This window comes from Netta rufina (assembly GCF_964035555.1).
Source record: "Netta rufina genome assembly, chromosome: 1".
NCBI lineage: Eukaryota > Metazoa > Chordata > Aves > Anseriformes > Anatidae > Netta > Netta rufina.
The window spans coordinates 59,770,821-59,791,234 of NC_140123.1; the positions used below are offsets into that span (position 1 = coordinate 59,770,821).

At 37.3% G+C, this 20,414-nt stretch overlaps 1 protein-coding gene across 1 annotated transcript in view; it reads right to left on the bottom strand.

Moving 5' to 3' along the window:
• NALF1 (NALCN channel auxiliary factor 1) overlaps window positions 1-20,414 on the bottom strand; it is a gene marked incomplete at both ends in the record, with an annotated part of 496,891 nt that overhangs the window by 8,576 nt on the left and 467,901 nt on the right. The window contains one exon of the mRNA XM_084290581.1: window positions 8,719-8,890. Within this exon, the coding sequence (XP_084146707.1) occupies window positions 8,719-8,890 (172 nt within the window). The remainder of the gene's footprint in view (window positions 1-8,718; window positions 8,891-20,414) is intronic.

The window sequence follows — 20,414 nt, forward strand, 5'->3', positions numbered from 1 at the left end:
TCATCACTAGCTTGGCAATTCTATGACTGAAGATGCTGTTCTGATTCTCCGATAGGTGGACCCTATCAGTCTCCAGTAGACCAGGTTGGAGTTGGACTCAATGATACTTATGGGTCCCTTCCAACTTGGTATATTCTATGATTCTATGATTCTACATACGGGAGAACATTCACACCATGCCTTCTAAGCAACTAAAATGTTATTCTGAACACACAAAATTAGCAGTCTAAATTAATATGGACTTAATGGAAAGATGATGGAGCAGCTCATCCTGGAGGTCATCTCCAAGCATGTGGAAGATAAGAAGGTGATCAGGAATAGTCAGCATGGATTCACCAAGGGGAAATCATGCTTAATCAATCTGATAGCCTTCTATGATGGGATGACTAGCTGGATGGATAAGAGGAGGGGAGTTGAAGTGGTCTACCTTGACTTCAGCAAGGCTTTTGATACTGTCTCCCATAATATCCTCATAAGCAAGCTCAGGAAGTGTGGCTTAGATGAGTGGATAGTGAAGTGGATTGATAATTGGCTGGATGGCAGGCCTCACAGTGTTGTGCTCAGCAGCACTGAGTCTGGTTGGAGGCCTGTAGCTAGGGGTGTCCCCCAGGGTTCAGTACTGGATTCAGTATTATTGAGCTTATTCATCAATGACCTGGATGATGAAACAGAGGGCACCCTCAGCAAGTTTTCTGATGACACAAAGCTGGGAGGAGTGGATGATACCCCAGAAGACAGTGTTTCCATTCAGAGGGACCTTGACAGGCTGGAGAGATGGGCTGAGAGGAACCTCGTGAAGTTCAACAAGGGTAAGTGCAGGGTCCTGCACCCCGGGAGGAATAACCCCAAGCACGGGTACAGGCTGAGGGCTGATCTGCTGGACAAGGTCAAAGGAGGTGATACTCTCCCTCTACTCAGCATTGGTGAGGACACATCTGGAGTATTGTGTCTAATTCTGGGATCCCCAGTAGAAGAGGGACATGGGACTACTGGAGCGAGTCCAGAGGAGGGCTGCTAAAATGATTAGTGGACTGGAGCACCTGTTGTATGAGGACAGGCTGAGAGCTGGGCCTATTTAGCTCGGAAAACAGAAGACTGAGGAGAGATCTCATCAATGAATATCTAAAGGAAGGGTGTCAAGACGATGGAACCAGGCTCTTTTCAGTTGTGACCAGTGACAGGGCAAGAAACAACGTGCACAAACTGAAGCACAGAAAGTTCTATCTGTATATTAGAGATTACGTCTTTACTGTAAGGGTGATAGAACACTGGAACGGGTTGCCCAGAGGTTGTGGAATCTCCTTCTCTGGAGATATTCAAAACCTGCCTGGATGCCATTCTGCACAATGTGCTCTAGGTGATTCTGCTTGGCAGGGAGTTGGACTGGATGATCTTCAGAGGCCCCTTCCAACCTCAGTCATTCTATGAATCTGTGAAAAATTAGAGTGATTGAAAGCACACCATTTATATGTCCCCTCCCTCTTCTGACTCCTTTCTTTCTTCTTCTGCATTAAAAAGATTTCTGTTCTGGACAGTAAACAAGACAAAATTAATTCTTCTCCTGGTGACAATAGACCTTTTCCGATGTCACTGTTCTTAGGAAATATTAGAGGGTGGCATGCTGGTTTTGGAAGAAACTAATGCAACAAATCTCTGCCATATTGCTGCTTACCATATTCCCATCCTGTCCATAAAGGAACTTAAGTGTTCCATGAAATCCTATTGCATTTATTACACAGTAAGAAGTGTGAGGATGTGGCTGGTATTTTCTGCCTGGTATTTTCTATTGGGTGATGGTCCAGTAGACCATCAAACCATGCCACAAAGCACAGAGAGGCCATAAGTCTTGGTCAAGACAAAGAAAGCCCTTAGCAACATAGATCTATTTCGTCATGATAAAGTGCTCCAGACTTGTCACGTAGATGACGGTTTTGGGACTGTTTGCCCTGAAGCTAGGGTAAGGTATGTCTGTATTACCAAGTAGTTTTGGGCAAGAGAAGATGCATATAATGAATAAGCTGGTGTTGAGTATTTCGTGTCGACACTGAACGCACCAGAAAGCTTTATACCTCACTGTAACTCTAGTGGATTCTGAAGTTCAAATGCCCATTAGTAGCACGAAGTGTGAAAGTTATGGTGCTGTAGCATGTCTCCTAGCTTAATTTAATAAAAAGGAACCCAGTTTACATCCTCGAAGATGCCTCCTCATTTCAAGCAAAACAGAAAGGAGTATAAACAACAGATTTGCTTCAAAAGTGCACTCCTGAATTACATTGCTAATGTGGATGCAGCTGCAGTGCTGGTGTTGACAGCACATTGTGGATGCTTTAGGAAGGGCCTCATAGATGGAGGAGGTAATATGCTCTCTCTCTGGACATCTCTATTAGTAATTTGGTGGAGATTGATATCTCAGTTTTCCTGTGTTGGGGAAACTGCAGGCTTGAAAGGATGATGTTTGCTGTAAAGAAAACATTTATGGCCTCTGTGTGCTTTCCCTGTCTCCAATGGGAGATGGCATCAAACCAGACAGAATCAATTCTCAGGTTAGACCAGTTCCCAGGCCATCTGCTGGACTACACTGTCCTGAAAGGTATAGGAAAAGCAGGAGTTGTGAAGTATTACTACAGTGCTCTGTACCTAGAGTCATACATTTTTCAACTTTTTTTTTTTTTTCACACACAAAGAGCATGTGTGAAAGAAATCTTCCACATCTTCCATTTGCACTTAGAAAAAAGAAAAGATGACTACATATATGAAGGAAAAGATAGACAAGAAAACAGTCGGACTGTTTTCTTTCATACCAGTGACAACACACTGGTTTCATAGGAGTCAAAATTAAAAACTTGACCTGAAACTTTGCATAGGATTCATTCGTTGTCTGTTACGTGTTCATATATTTGGCTAAACTCTACTGCCATTTCCCTTAAACAAGATTCTCTTTTGCATTAGCAAAAATTCTAGATGCCAGAGCTGCACAAAGAAACATTACATGAAACCACTAAAATTTTTAATCTTATGGATATAAACTCCAAAGATCTAAAATGAGAACAAATATATTTAATTGCAATGTATATGAAAAACTGTATGACATAACATTGCCTAATGGAAAGACTGATTTCTTTACTCCTATTCACTAGAAAAAAAGTAGGGGGTGGGGATGGGGACAAGGCAAGGACACGAACGGTTTTCTCATGGAAATGGTTTTCTAACCCCATGTTTCTATAATCAGAACCACATCGTGTTTCTGATTGTTTTGATTACTCTTCCTCCTGATGTACTCTCCTTCTTTTGCACTTCAGCTATCCTATATCCTCACATGTATATCTATGAAATACAAATTCCAGTGACACACAAATAATGGAACATTTCCTGGCCTGTTCCCAATATCATTTTCATTGGAGATACACCAGTAAGATCTTCTCATACTAGAATACTTCTTACTCATTTTAGTAGTACTTTAGAAATTTCCAAGTCATTAGTAATCTATATTGAAAACTACATCTCCCCTTCCCCTTCCCCATTCCCTTTCCCATTCCATTTCCTTTTTTTTCCTTCCTTCCTTCCTTCCTTCCTTCCTTCCTTCCTTCCTTCCTTCCTTCCTTCCTTCCTTCCTTCCTTCCTTCCTTCCTTCCTTCCTTCCTTCCTTCCTTCCTTCCTTCCTTCCTTCCTTCCTTCCTTCCTTCCTTCCCTCCTTCCTTCCACCCTTCCACCCTTCCACCCTTCCACCCTTCCACCCTTCCACCCTTCCACCCTTCCACCCTTCCACCCTTCCACCCTTCCTTCCACCCTTCCTTCCACCCTTCCTTCCACCCTTCCACCCTTCCACCCTTCCTTCCACCCTTCCTTCCACCCTTCCTTCCTTTTCTCCCTCCCTCCCTCCCTCCCTTCCACCCTTCCTTCCACCCTTCCACCCTTCCACCCTTCCTTCCTCGCACCCTTTCCATCCTTCCACCCTTCCACGCTTCCTTCCTTCAACCCTTCCATCCTTCCTTCTACCTTGTAAAATTTCTTGGGGACAAATCACCAGTCCTATGTTGTTTTCTCATCACATGGACCTTCCAAGGTAAGATAAAAGCTCTGCTTTTTTTTTTTTTTTTTTAACAATCTCCGGTGTACTTTTATTTATTTATTTTTTTACAGTTTCCAACATCAAGAAATACCCTGTCCAGAAAGAAAACAAACAAACGGACAAACAAACAACATACGTGAGTTCTCTGTCCTACTTTTTTGCTATTTTTGTCGAGCCGGCCTGACATTTATTGCTTTCAAACAGATGCGCTCGGATTTGCCAAGAGCCGCTTTGTTCCCCCGCCTCCACTAGGTGCTGCTCGCCGCGGCGGCAGGGGGGGGAAGCCGGCAGCTCGCAGCCGCAGCGCACGGCCACGGAAAGCAGCCCCAACCTCCTACACGGCGGAGGTCGGGTACCGGCGCGTAACCCTTAGATGTACATCACCCTCGGCGTTGTTTTCGACATCAGATAAAGCCAGCCATCGCCAGCATACATTTTCTCGTGACTAGCTTTCCATGGTTTATAGAAATGCTTTGTAGAAATCAGACCTCTGTCTTTCCAATAACCTAAATCTCTTCTGGACGTTAGAGGAAATAATCTGTTACCATGGAGAAGAGAAAAAGAAGGCCTTACTATTATTTCTGTGACCTTATTATTATTATAAAACATTATTAAATAATAGGAGAATCCACAATTTTTTCTTGTGTTTTCAGTGACAAGTCATTCTATAAGCAGAGGGTTTTGTCTCTCTCTCTCTTTCTTTCTTTCTTTCTTTCTTTCTTTCTTTCTTTCTTTCTTTCTTTCTTTCTTTCTTTCTTTCTTTCTTTCTTTCTTTCTTTCTTTCTTTCTTTCTTTCTTTCTTTCTTTTCTTTCTTTTCTTTCTTTCTTTTCTTTCTTTTCTTTCTTTTCTTTCTTTCTCCAGACAACATTTTATAATTGTTTCCTTTAACTAGCCAGAAAGTCCTGAATTAATTTCATGAAAAAAAAAAAAAATAAAATCTGCCATAACCAAATTCATTTCCTGTTAGATTTCTCTGGGGAAAAAAAAAAAAAAAAAAAAAAGAGAGAGAGAGAGAGAGAATTTGAAAAAGCATCTGTATCTGAGGGATACCGTCACTGTCAGGAGCAGCAGAGATATTCAAGACTGATTTAAATGAATGTGGGTTTGTGGCAAAATACTGTTCATGAGGAATCGCTGAATATAAAGTTTGCTTCTGCTGTGTTTCCTGTAACAGAGCTCAAAATTGAATAGCTTCACAGTGAACTTAGGAAGAAGGGAGCATCTAAATATCAAATAGAAATACTTTCAACATGACCCTCATATTTATTTATTTATTTTGCCAATGAGTTTCACCCATCCCAGGAAAAGCAGAACCAGTAATGAAATTCCCAGAACATCTGCCAGAAGGGAATTCACAAAAAATGCAGTAAAAGGTGTCCCTCAAGACATGTGGGATCTACTTTTGGTTGCTTTTCTGCAAAAGGAGTTCAAGTTAGCTGTCAAGCCACAAACTATTCAGAGGTATTTTTTCTACTGTTGAATGGGCTGCACTTTGCATGAAATAATTCTGTTTATGTTAAGTTGCAAATAAATGTAATTCCTTAGTCCCATAGCAGATATTAGTATAATTTCTCATTGTTCAGTGGAAAGATGTGACCTTACACTGAACTGCTGATCAATAAGAGGGTGCCAATGGGCATGTATTCCAGAGAAAGTTTGAACTGCATCCTCATCATCTTTTCATGCACACAGCTATATAATGTCAACATGCTGACTTTTATGAGTCCATGGATATGAGCTTTGAAATCCTGATGTTAAGGGAGCTGATTTGAGAGGACAAAAATTCCAACCAAGTATTAGTTAGTGTACTGTGATTTGAGAATCACATTTATAATTACATGTATATCATAATTATATTTTAAATGCTTGCAATAATACCTTGGTTCCTTCGACATTCCATGCACTAAGTAACTCTCAGCTCTGTTGATTACATACATCAGATCTTCATTGACTACATTGAGATCTACATTAGATCTACACTGACTACTGAGAGCTTGTTCATAGAGTTTAAGCATAGATACCTACACTATTAAAATCTGCAGTAAAATGAGATTAATACTTCCCTGAATCTGCTTTTCATCCCAAACCCAGAGATATTGACTGTTAGTAATCTTTGCAAGGTCATCTTTTACTATATGTTTTATGAATGAATTTGGACTTGGAGATGTACTAGGAAAATAAGAGATGGATATGTATTTCTGAAGACATTTTCTATGATAATGATGTCTTTGCTCACTGTTTGTTCTTTTCCTTTGTGTATGTGTGCCAGTGTGCACATGTGTGAATACATGGGCATACACATATATATGTATACAAGATGTCGATAAAAAGGTCTTGTCTCTCACTTAATCTGTATTGTCCTATTTAAACTGGAAATTAATTTTTATTTGCTTCCTCTGTATGTATATTGGATGGCTGTTAATATTTATGAAATGCACTGAAGAGAAGTGCTAAGCACCATTACCCTATTGATGACTACCAAATTGCAACTCAGCTTACATTTCATTACATTGTATGGGTATTGCTGGATTGTGTGCATTAGGCTTAATCTTCAAGAAGGAATATAGTAAACATCTTGCTACCAAAATCTCCCTAAATCCAAACACAGGGTACACAGTGAAGTGAGTTTCCATAAACATTATGCTTGCTTCTGAGGTGTCATAGAACATTATTGATAAAATATAAAAATATTTTATTCTATTTTTAACTAGCTCACCTGGGCAACTCATTTATAATAAGTAGAAGTAGAAGTAGAAGTAGAAGTAGAAGTAGAAGTAGAAGTAGAAGTAGAAGTAGAAGTAGAAGTAGAAGTAGAAGTAGAAGTAGAAGTAGAAGTAGAAGTAGAGCAGGACAGGACAGGACAGGACAGGATAGGATAGGATAGGATAGAACAGGATAGAATACAACAGGTTAGAATAGAACAGGTTAGAACAGGTCAGAATAGAACAGGTTAGAACAGGTTAGGACAGGTTAGAACGGAACGGAACGGAACGGAACAGAACAGAACAGAACAGAACAGAACAGAACATAATAGAATAGAATAGAATAGAATAGAATAGAATAGAATAGAATAGAATAGAATAGAATAGAATAGAACAGAACAGAATAGTTCAGTGGGAAGGAACCTTCAAAGATCATTAGGTCCAACTGCCTGACAACTTCAGGGCTGGCCAAAAGTAAAAGCATATTACTGAGGGAATTATCTAAATGTCTCTTGAACACTGACGTGGACAGGGCATCAATCACCTCTCTAGGAAGCCTGTTCCAGGTTTTGACCACCCTCGTAATAAAGACATTTTTCCTAATGTCCAGTCTGAACCTCCTCTGGCTCAGCTTTGTGCTCTTCCCATGTGTCCCCAAGGAGCAGAAACTGGCACCTCCCTTTCTACTTCCTCTCCTCAGGAAGTCACAGAGAACAATGAGGCTACCTCTAAGCCTCCTCTTCTCCAGACTAGACAATCCAAGAGTCCTCAGCCTCTCCTCACATGACACGCCTTCCAGTTCTTTTACTAGCCTTGTTGCCCTTCTCTGGATGCTCTGAAGAACCTTAACAACCTTTTTATATTGTGGAGCTCAGAATTGCATAAGGTGAGGCTGCATCACTGATAATGCAGAGGGAGAATTGCCTCTTTTGATTCGCTGGATATGTTACGTCTAATATACCCCAAAATGCATATCAAGCTTTCTAGTGCAGCCCTATCTTAAGGTTGATTCTGTCTAATTGCAAGTATTTAGACCAGACTGTCAAATAATACAATTGTTGAAATGTCTTTTGACTGATTTAGTTGGAATAGGGTGCCTAAATATTTTCAAGATTCTCAGTTGATACTATAGGCACCAGAAATATGTAGGTAACATTGATATAAACTGAAATTTTGTATCAATGAATCCCAGTCAGTCCTAACAATAAATAAATACATGAAATTTGAAGTACATATGATATACTAAAGATATTTCTTACCTAATGCCCTCTGTGGATGGATCATTCTGGGATGTTTGAAACAGAATGGAATGTCAAAGGAACCAAACTATTTTATTAATCAATGCACAGATCTATATAAATGATATATTTTAAAATTAAAAATCCTTCCAGAATCTAATAGAGTCCAGAAGACACCAAAAGATCAGTGCTTCACAGCAAAACATCTGATTTTTTCAATTCTTGATGAGTGAAAGTCCTTTCCTTAAACGTTTGCTATCCAAGAACTGCTGCAGCCGCACACTTCTGAATGCTACACCTCAGATTCTTTGTTTATCTGACATAAGAATCTAGATTAACAATGTTGAGTATACTAAAAATTGATTTTACATCTCCCTCTCTCTCTCTCTGAATACTGGATAGCACAGAGCTGCTTTTCTCAGAGTTTTACACAACACAGAGCTATAAAAATTTTCTACCAAATTACAAAGCATAAAAAATAACCAGAAAAAAAAATCTTCTAGCAATTTTGTTTTGTAAAGTTAATGACTGGTGCAAGCTGTAGTTTAAATGTGCATACTAAATCTGGGCTCAAATCCTAACACCTCTGAGAAATCTTTATGATGAGGAATACCTCCAGGCTCTCATAGTTAATAGAAGAAGCATATCCACATTCTCCTTCACAGTTAGACTTAAGAAAACAAGTGAATTAGTTTTTGTATACTATACCTGTACAGATGAAACTTGATAGTCCTCCATAGATGACATCATCATTATCTGGTAATATAAAGGGACACCTCGTCTGAACCTCCAAACAGTATTGCTTGCAAGGAATTCTGTTGCTGCAGTGAAACTGTGTGACTTCAAAATACTGGGAACAGAGCCAGGCTTTGTAGACAGTCTGGAAAAAGAGAAGAACCAGAAGTATAGATGGATGACAATAGCACTGTCATTATTAGAACATACTGTACTGTACACCTACATTAATACTGCTTCTGAAAGCAAATTTTAAGACTCTCATTTGGTTAAGACACACTCAACATTTGACTATCCTCCCACTACAAAAATAAAAAATTCAGCCAAGTCATTTAAAAGCAACAGTCACTCAGGACTAGGCTAATGACAGTATTTTACACCAGTGTGTAAATAGGTATCTGTCTTAGATGCATATTTTTATTACATAAACACGCAGCACACTCCTGTCCCTATACTTTGTCATATACAAACCATAATCTGAACCTCCTTTGGGAAAACCTTACAAAAACAAATGCAATAAATAGTTTCAAACTGGCCTCAAGCCAGCTCTATTCTTTATATTTTCTGGTGCTAAGCTTTCAGGTTGCAATAGATGGTGCTGCTTCCCTTCAAATAAAACCCTATCCAGTCTACAGCATTACAGTTCGTGAACATGAACAGCTGTAGACTAGGAGCCAAATCTGTAACATTGAGGTCCAATGTCTACTTCTGGGAGCAAAGAGAAACACAATAAAGATGTTGTCACCTGAAGCTGTGTAACCATGGCTGCATAGTTGTAGTGATAACACTATTATTACTATTGGTATTTATAAATAAAAGCAAACTAAACGTTGATTTTAGTTTCTTGTGTCTTTAAGCAATGATCTTAGAAGAATTAAACAGCCTTTTTGACACAGAAAAGCTTCACAAGTGATCATATAAAAACAGATTGGATAGAAGCTTATGGAGCTGGTGAAACACCTCTATGACTGAGTACAAGAGAGGTTTGTCTGTTTCTGATTCTTTTATTTTCTATTTATCATTTTTTGAAGTGTATTATTTATTGGTTATATAGTTGCTATTTGTGCTGTTACATAATTAAAATTTACTTTCTGTATTCATTCCAAATATCCCAAAAGCTTACTAACAGCTTTATCATGGGCTCAAATAAAACATAAAGGTAGCTGGTTGTTTTCTTTCTTTCTATACATGTTCATAAGAAAAAACAAAACAAAACAAACAACCAACAACAACAACAACAAAAATTTAGATTAAGTCTTCAAGCATCAAAAATTTAAATTCAAAAACTGACACCTGAAAGGAGCAAAAAGGAGCAATCTAGCAGAGGGTTTTGGTAGGTTTCAGCACATTTCCTTTCATCCATTACAATTTTTACTAGTGTCAGTAGTGGTTTAATGTGTATAATTAATTTGAATGTAGTAGTCCCAGAATCACAAAACTTTTATCTTACTTGTTTGCAGTGGTGGCAGGTGTGGGTAAGGTTGCTAGGTAATAAAGTAAAGCCTTTATCACTAATCTATGGTTTATGATTATTTCTTCATAGTAGCTTTTGCCTACTGCACTCTATAGAACAAGATTTTTTCATTACAAATTAAATTTTAATTGCTTACAGTGCATTCTTATCCACAATAAATGATTAATTAGAAGGAGAATTAAATGGTGTGTGTATTTATTTTTCTTAAATAAACTCAATTCTAAACAGCAAGTGGTTTTCCCAGTATTGGCTATATCTCCCCCCACGCTTTTAATGCTTCAATTGTTATATTGATTGAATAAAATAAATAGTGGTTTTTTTGCTTGTTTGTTTCTTTCTTTTTTCTTCTTCTTCTTTTTTTAATATTTAATTTCTAATTGAGCAAAATCTATTGGTTGGAGACAGGAAAACTCTGGCTTGGATAACAGATAACAGATAAATATTCACAGATGTACCTTCTTGATCTCAGACCTGCCTAGAACAGTCTAGACCTGCCTAGAACAGTCTAGACCTGCCTATTTTGGATCTACCTAACATAGATAACAAGGTGATATATGAAACATATTTAATTAAGAAATTATTTATTTTTATTAAAATATTAAATATTCCTGCTTTTTTTTTTTTTTTCCATGTCAATACCTCACACTTGCAACCTAGCAAACAATACATCCTCAACTCAAGCATTAACAAAATATTCTCTTTCTTACATACTTTATGGCATGTTGAGACAGATAAATAACTTATTTCAGGAGTATGTCTCCATAATACTGTTTAACTGGCACGTATCGGAAGTCTTTAAAATTACTTCAGCAAATTTGGGGTCATTGACAAAAGGTACAGAAGATCTTATTTGAGGACATAGGGACAATAAAACTTTTGTCTTTCTGAGTTGGCATAATCTCTTTCAAAATATAGACTTCCTTTTTAAAGTCCTATAGCACCAAATCAAAGTAAGCTAAAAAATAGTATAAAAACAAAAAAAAACAGACCCCAAAATCTAGAATTATAACATCTCTTGTAGCCTGTTAGAAACCACTTATCACACAAAAATGCACTATCTAAGCACTGACAGGTGTGTGTATGTGTGTGGTCATACAGGAAAAGGTTGGTCTGCCTTATAAAGTCCAGGAAAATGTTCACCAATAAAAGAAGTGTCTTGTTACTAAGCTTCCAAGACCTGATTTTTTTTTTTTTTTCCTAAAGTCTAAAGCTAAAAAATACTGTATTTCAAATTATAGTTGACAGGACTTGTTCTGAACAAGAAAATGTAGCAAAATTAGGAGCCAATGAAAAGTTCATAAATGCACATTTTTATTCTCTGTTTACCTCCCATATGTTTTATATTTTCTACTTCAGGGTGATATACATTGATTTTGATTCTGATTGATATTATGGTGTCATATTCAGTCTTCTTTCATTTTGCTATCTGCACTTTTATTGTCTTTTACTGAAGAGAGAAAGGATGGAAGGGTGGGGAGGAGAGAAGACCATGCATCAAATAGCCAGAGACAGGGAAAGTCCTCCAGACTTCATATTAAGTTTTCTGGAGCAAAATTATTGGCCTTCCAAACCCACACATTATGAAGATTCAAGTCAATAAAATATGTCTTGGATTACATTTGAAGGGTCAAAGAGGGGTTGAGGCAGCAACAGACAAGATGGTCACTTTATGATATCCTCAGTTAAAACAAAACATACAAACAAAACCAAAATTGAACTCCCAACAAGAACTGAAATAAACTGAGTTAGAAGATTGGGAAAGATATACAAACTATAGAGAAAATATATGAACACACATTTATCGTTTTTTACAAGAAACAAGAGAAAATCTTTAGCAATTTTCACACAAAATCAGAACTGCAGAAGATAAAAGCATAATTTTTATTACTAGATATTTTGTGAATTCAGGACATGGCACTCTAAACAAACAGAAAAATAATACACTACATAGCTTTTTTATTTCTTAATTTTGTAATTTTGGCTACATCTTATGATCTTGTATATATTTTGCAAGCATATAACAGAATAATAATTGAGATTGGCTTGTATTTACAGTAGTTTTGAAAACCTTTGAAAAATCATAGTTGCTAATAGAAATCTGTCAGACTGATCTCAAAGGACAGAAAAATAATGTGTTCTTTTTTATTATTATTTATTTTTATTTTTGTAGCAAGGAAAAGAAAATAAAGGGAAAATACTCAGATAAATTGGATTATTGAAGCATTGGGGCAACCACATACACATTAAATAACTGCATAAATCTAAATACATGTATGTATTCTTTTTCACTATTAACAGAACTCTATATTTGATAGAGGTACAGTCCTGGCTATTAGACAAGATATAATGCAAAAAAAAAAATGCATGACAGAATAATTAGGTCATCTTTCATATACAAAAATATAACTACCAAATTTCAGGAGGGTTTAATGGTAATTTTTCCCACCTAAATAAACCCAATCTATTTTTTTTCCTATAGGCATATACTGAATATTACACTTTTGGAAAAGTGCATGAGTGAACACTGGCTTTATGTATCTGTATTCATATGCATGGGTGCCTACCCAGAAATATCATAACCAAAATCTTTTTGGCATTTTTAAGTAGTGAATAATAATATGATAAAATAAATATATTATTAATTATTAATTATTAATTAGCCAGAGTAATTCACTATTTGACATTCATTTTATTTCCACTTTACAGATGTCAAGCCAAAGTCTGGAAACAGAAAACAATACCAACCACCCATCACAAATAACAAATTTTAGCAAGAAAAGAAATTAGCACTTCACAAATAAACAGGCAGTACGATGCATTTGCTTGTCAAATCATTATAGATAATAAATGGATTTAGGGTTAAGAGGAAGAAGGCAAGGTTGTTTGTGGGAAATTTTGAGATTTCTGTGCTCTTTTAGAAGCACAGCATGTGCTTTTTCTCTCAGGACATCAGGAAGAACACGGTTATTTTTGTCTCTGCAAGGGGAATAGCAGTCCAGATATTTTGTGTCTCTTATCATACATGGGGGTAGACTGTTTCTTGGAGTAATTCTTTCTGGTCTTAAAAAACCATTGGACAGAACTTTTAGGTAAACTGTCGAATTATTTGCCTACTGAGGAGCCAACAACTGCCATTCCCAGAGTGTGCAGTATAGCTAGGTAGAGCATTATGCTGGGTGATCATACTCCAGTCACTATACTAGCTGTGCAACCAGGCAAAATTAATTTTAATCATGTGATTATGATTTACTGAGAATACAAAAATGATGGGGAGATAACAGTGTATTTGCTATTCATATATGCTCACAGTATTTCTCCCTTTCATTCCCACTCATGTGCATGTATATGCACATTCTAAATAACCAAATTTCTGTCCAAACAGATTGAGTATATAGACTGAAATATCTGAGTCACACTGCATGAGAGATATCAGCAAAGGAGAATGGAAAAGCTCAATCAGTTTCCTTCTCTATGGCTGACAATTCTTCTCACTTTTCAGGAGATTAATTGAGCTCTCTTCTGCCCCTTCCCCCCTCGTTCCTGACTGCTGTTACCTAAATGAACAGTGTGAGATTTCTGTGAAATGTCTGTTTAGCTGTTTTCCATGAAAATTACTTTTAAAAAAAAAAATTATGTTACTAGCTAGATTGTCAAAATAATAATACAAAAAGGAATCTAGATATCACCAAAGAACTCCTAGTGTGTATATGTGGAGGATGGTGGGAGGGAAAGAAAGTAGGAAGAGAGAAGTCAACAGAAACTGTCTCTCACAATAGTAAATTCTATGAATTTAATATATTTTAACTGCTTTGTGTTGATGTGTTGCTACCATATTTATTCCTCAGTAGGAAAATGAAGTCTTCAAACACAGAACAACTTAATAATTTCACATGCCTGTTTAAAAGGAAAAGGCCCCTCATGAACTTCAGAGGCATTCTGTTCATTGCCATTTTCAAACACATCAGGAAACTGTACCTTACTGACATAAAGAAAGTTACAATATTGCCTTAAGAGAGCGTGATACCAGTCCAGGTCAACTACTACCAAAGCTTGTGAGTATTTTGGGCTAAATTCTGTAGTCTTTATGTATACTGAGGTGTACGTCAGGCTGAGACTGACTAATCAATTGATTTTTTCAAGAATGTCCATGGAATAATTAAGTAACTTGGGGTTTTTCAGCAGAACTGGACCAAGAAACACACTTTCTCTTTCACTCCAGTAGTTCCCAGCCCAGGCTGACTCATTGACAACACCAGTAAATAATCAACGTGCTGACAAAAATCTCTTTTTCTCTTCACGTCAGCCTCAGTTTTAGCACATGTAGTGGGTTTATGTGTCAAGGTTTTAGTAGCAGGGGGCTACAGGGGTGGCCTCTGCGAGAAGAATCCAGAAGCTGCCCCATGTTAGGTAAGGGGCAGTTTCAGCTGGCTCCAAATGGACCCACTGTTGTCAGTGCGTTGCAACGCTTTTTGCACCTCTGTGAAAGCAGATTTAAGAAAAGGGACAAAAAACTGTCGCACAACAGCAGCTGGGACAGTGAGAAGTGAGGAACAGCCCTGAAGACCCCAAAGTCAGTGAAGAAGGAGGTGGAGGAGGTGCTTAAGGCACCAGAGCAGAAATTCTCCTGCAGCCTGTGGAGAGGCCCCTGGTGAAGCAGGCTGGTCCCCTGCAGCCCATGGGTCCCAAGGCAAAGCAGATCTCTCTACACTGCAGCCTGTGGAGAAACCCACAGTGGAGCTGGTGGGTCTGACCTGAAAGAGGTTATGCCTGTGGAGCAGACTGCCCCAGTGGAGCAGACTCCAGGCCAGAGCTGTAGCCCATAGAGAGAAGCCCATGCAGGAGCAGGTGACATGGCTGGAGCTGCAGCCTGTGGGGGACCCAGGCTGGAGCAGTTTGCTCCTGAGGGATGGACCCCGTGGTACGGAGCCATATCTGGAGCAGTTGTTGAAGAGCTGATGCCTGTGGGAAGCTCATGCAGGATCATTTCAGGAAGGACTGTGTCCTGTGTGAGGGACCCCGTGTTGGAGCAAGGGAAGAGAGTGACCATGAAGGAGCGGTGGTGGTGAAGTGCTGAAGTGCTGTAGATTGACTGCAACCACCATTCACCCATTCACCTGCTCCAATCTGGGGGAGGAGGTGGAAGAGGGTGAGTGGGGGTAAGGTGGTTTTAGTTTGTTTTCATTTTTTCTCACTTCTCTAGCTTGTTAGTAATCAGTAATTTTTTTTTTTAATTTATTTTTTATTTTTTTTTAATCGCCCTACGCAGAGTCTGTTTTGCCTGTTGCAATAATTGTTGAGCGATCTCCCTGTCTTTATCTCAACCCCTGAGCCCTTTTCATCGTATTTTCCCCCTTTCCCTTTAAGGAGGAGAAGCGAGAGAATGGCTGTGGTGGAGCTCAGCTGCCCAGTTGGGTAAAACAACCACAGCATATGATTTTCTGCCATTAAAAGATTTTCATATGCAACATGTTGCCTATATGCAATGGGTGGTACCTTCTCTGCATGCCAAATCTCTAAATATCTGCCTAATTCACAGAGCTATGAAAGTATGAACTATTTAAAAGCATTATATTTGCATTTCAAGTTAGGTTACATGCTTAAATTCCTTGCTGGTGTTGTTGTTGATGTTGTTGTTTTTTTTATATATATATATATATATATATATATTTTTTTTTTTAAACTCAGTGAATTGTCTATTCTGTGATATTACCACAGTTGATAATGTTGTCTTTTCTGGTTTCCATCTCAATCTTTCTATGATATATTTTTTTTTTAATTTAAAAATAATATTTGTTAGTAGTAGCCTTAATTAGTGAAAAATGATCAGTGGTTAGTAGCAGTCTGGAAAACCTTCTAAGACTTTACTTGCTCAAATACTTGCCCACTTGTCCACTCAGAACACATCCCAAACGTTGGCCAAACAAAGATGAATATATCAGTTTATACAGGAAATAAGGTGACTAGATCTTAGCGTAACTGTGGATTTCATGACAACAACGAGAAACCTCAGAAGAGCGCACACATTTCTTTTTGTGAAGAAGCCTTTGCTGTAAATTTCACTTTAAATCTTATGCATACTGTACATCAGGGAAGTAATAGCTACTGTCACCTACCAACTAATCTACTGTCTGTTCAGTGCAGTTTCTGAAAAGCTTTTTACATTTGGATCACCAGGTTATTATGTGTTAGTTTGAGTGACAGTGTCTCTTTAGGAAACACATGGGTCAACCTCAGAGCCTACTTTGGGCATCAGGACCTGAGATGTCATGTTTTACAGAGATGTCATTTAGACAGTTTATGAGTGCATTTTACGGACTAAACAACCAAAATACAGATGGCTAACTGGTACAAGATCTGATTAAATCTGACATGGGTAGTGTTATGAAAGTGAGCTCCCCCAGGAATTTTGTCAGTTTTGAGAAGTAAGGACTGTCTGACTTCAGGAAAACCACATTTTGTATGTGCACTATGTATTTTGTATGTATACCCTTCTGTCCATGAGAGCTGTGGGACTGCTGGTGACATTTCTCTTCTACCAACCTTCATTCTCAGTTCTGCTCTGAATAGGACTGGCTAAGCACACAAGTAGTGCAGAGATAATGAACTGATGTGATAACGAGATGAAGATCAAACCTTGCAGGATGGTTTCACCAATGAGAGTCAGTGGTGCAGTCAGGTGATTAAGTATTTCTTGAAAGCATATAACAAAACAGAGGTTTTGGAATATGTGGATGGTTGAGAGTAAGATGATACTTGATATACTATATAATAATTCCTGAATAGTTTCAATGGACATAAATAGCAATGTAAAAATGGTTATCATTTTCACTTTATTGCAACATTATCAAATCAAACAATTTTGACTGGTGTAATCTTAATTTTCAGTAAGGTTCAAACATTTATTTCTACAGAAACTATTGTCATTCTGCTTATACAGACAAGTATTGTTCATTAAACATTTGTTTAAATACAGGTCATGCTCTTTTGTATTTCATTACATTAGTATTGATGCAAAACCATTCTGCTTTGTGGAATAGTTGGTTTGTAAATGCACACAAACACACACACACACACTATGTATATATTCTTTTTTTTTTTTTTCTTTCTTTCTATTTATCTGATCCCGAATGAAAATAGATTAACAATCTGAGCTTCCTGTAGAACAGACATTATATTTTCCAGATATTCCATTCTATGTGCATTTTTTTAATTCCTCGTGTTAAAACACTGCAGTAGGAAATGAGAATGTCTGTTTCATATTATGGAAACTTATGCCTGAAATTTACAGTAATTTGGGAACAAACACAGCTGTCTGGTGGGTATTTTGACCTTTGTTCTTATTTATGTTTTATTATAATTAATGCCTTCTGTATCTGCATGTTTGGAATATCATAATATAAATATAATAATGTCTGTCTAGGAGATCTTTATGCCAGTGAATGAAAAATATTATATTAAGAGACAAAACCTTTTAGTGTTTCAAAACAATGGTAAATTAAATAGCTAAACTTGTTTATTTCCTTTTTTACTAGGATATTAAAATTTCATATGAATCTCTTATAAATAATATAATTTGAAAGATGCGCATTCTAGTTTACTTGAAGATAGCGGACAGGTATGCCAAGATTGAAATTTATTTGCCAGAACACTTTTGATCTCAGCTTAAATTTGTATACTACATAACAAGGTTTCTTTTAACCAAACACAAATGAGAAGAATGATAAGCTGCTTTACTCATATCTTCATTGTTTATATTGGAAAAGACAAGAGAAATGTGGATATGCCAGCTACTAATACAAATATGTTGCTTTCATTATGGAGAAATTACTACAGAGCAATTGCTACAGCATCAGTGCCTCCCCATCACTTTTGTAATATTTAAGAGAAGTTAGACACTTATATAGGGGAAATCTTACAAAATAAATGAAGGTTCTACAAGGTATAAATATTGTAAAAAAACCCAATCTGCCAACCCTATCTTTCTGATGGTTAGCCATCCAATCAAGTGGGTTCATCATAATGATTAACTTCCATTTTCTATAATATCCTCAAACCTTAAGTCATCATCTGTATTAATATTCACTCTTAGCTTTTACTTAATATTGCAAATAAACTTTATTTGGAAGATCATAAACATCCCTTTGGGTGAGGAAACTGGAGGTTAAATAAATCATTATAGATATAAGTAGCCTAGTAAAAATAAAATAAATAACAAGGGAATATTAGCTTTCGATTTTGAGAGCTTAATAGTCATCTACTCAGACAATATATTAAAATGTACAAACCAGGAGATGTGATTATAATAAAACAAATGATTAATCCTTAAAGTGTCTGATCAGCTCCTCTGGAAGATCTAAGGATCTTAGGACCACTGACTTTAAGTCAGTTTGCAATGGGCAAACTGCCTGTTTTAATGTTATATTCAAAAAAAAATGGGCAAACTGCCTGTTTTAATGTTATATTCAAAAAATATATCTGCATTCATGGACAAAATAACTTGTCAAGGTGAAAAGTCTTTGTGTTCATCTTTGTTCTCCACCATTATTAAGGTGATGATACTCTATATTAATCAGCTCAACATGATGCTATTCAGAAAATTGATACTGCTGGCTAGCAGTGTATGCAGGAGGCCGAGATAATCTCTCTTTTCATATCCCTTGCTTCCTTAAATTAAAAACTTGACTTTTTCCGCCCACAAACATCTAGTGTTGTTCAGAAGAGACAACCCTTATGGGCCCAGAGGACCTCTGACCAACTTGCAACAGCTAACAGCTGCTAAAGATTTCTGGCAGATGAGCGGAGTTGTCAAATGCTCATATGCAGAGAAATAGCTTCCTATGCCTTGAATTTCTCTTTCCATTTGGAACTATACCCTTTTTAGGCATAAGACTTATTCAGCTTTGGTGCTGAATTTTCATCGTGATTGTGCAGACAGAATTCTGTCTAAATCACATACATTTATTTTAATGTTCATTTGAAACTAAGAATATTATTGTTCTGCAAATTACCTAGAGACTAAACAGGTTGGTCTTTCTCTTTTTTTTTCTTGTTTTTGAACCGAGGAACTATTCTGGAGATGCCACTGCACTATTGCCACTCTCAGTGTTCTTAAGTTGTCACACATTTTTCCTTTGCTTTTAATATATATTTTGTCATAAAGCCTTCAGATTTACATGCTGTTGTTCTGACCTGAATGTAAGACATCCAAACAGGGTGAGTGTCTGAGCCTAAAAGCAGTTGATAGCAGGTTCTCCTTTTTTGCTTACACATCCCTAATTTGAAGTCACACAGATGCATGAAAAACTGGCTTTAACCTTGCCTGGGAGGGGGCATATATTGGGGGTTATCTATGGGAAGGAGGTGAAGACATTTTAGTCAGATCCGTGACATCAGCTTTTGATCATGCACATCATGAAGTTGATAAATCATACTTTCTGTGAGAGCACAATAAGCACTGCAGGGGCTCTTTACTATGGGTTGTTCAAGGCCATCACCAGCAGTAGCTGATGAGCGTAAGCTAATCCCATCATTCCAAAGCTCTTGAGGCTGATCTACTACCAAGTCTCAAATCTCATGATCTAAGACTAAGGCTTTCTCAAGGTGGTACCTCCCTTATACTATCCTGGGGAGAGCCTGATGGATCCCCTCTTCCACTCTGCATCAGACATGACTGGCTGGTCTGGCACACAAAATCAGGTAGATGTCATAGATCTATCTTGTCTTCAGAGGAATAACTGTTCAATATCCCATCTTTATATTTGTTTGTTCTAACTGACCAAGAATCAAGATTAATTGGCTTAAAGAAGTAAAGATTCATTGCAAGTTTGGAACATATAAAAGACGTATTAGATTTTAAATAGAAAAAAAAAAATAATAAAAAAGGTAAGTCTAGATGTCTAGATAATCAACCAAGCATTTATAGTGTTAATAGTGCTCGAGAAATTCTACTTCTGTAAAGTAGAACAGAAAACATCTATTTTGCTTACGTGGAGCATGTTTGCCTCACTCAAGTGGGCAAGATGCGAATAATACACAGTTCTGTTAACTTTCTATATGCTTCCTTCCTTTTTTCTTCCCTTCCTTTTTCTTCTGTTGCATTTCAGAAATACAAATGTTTACTTTTCCCAATCTGTTTAAATGTTACCAGTGGACTAACATGTTCTCACAAATGGGGACTTGGCAGACCTTGGAAAGG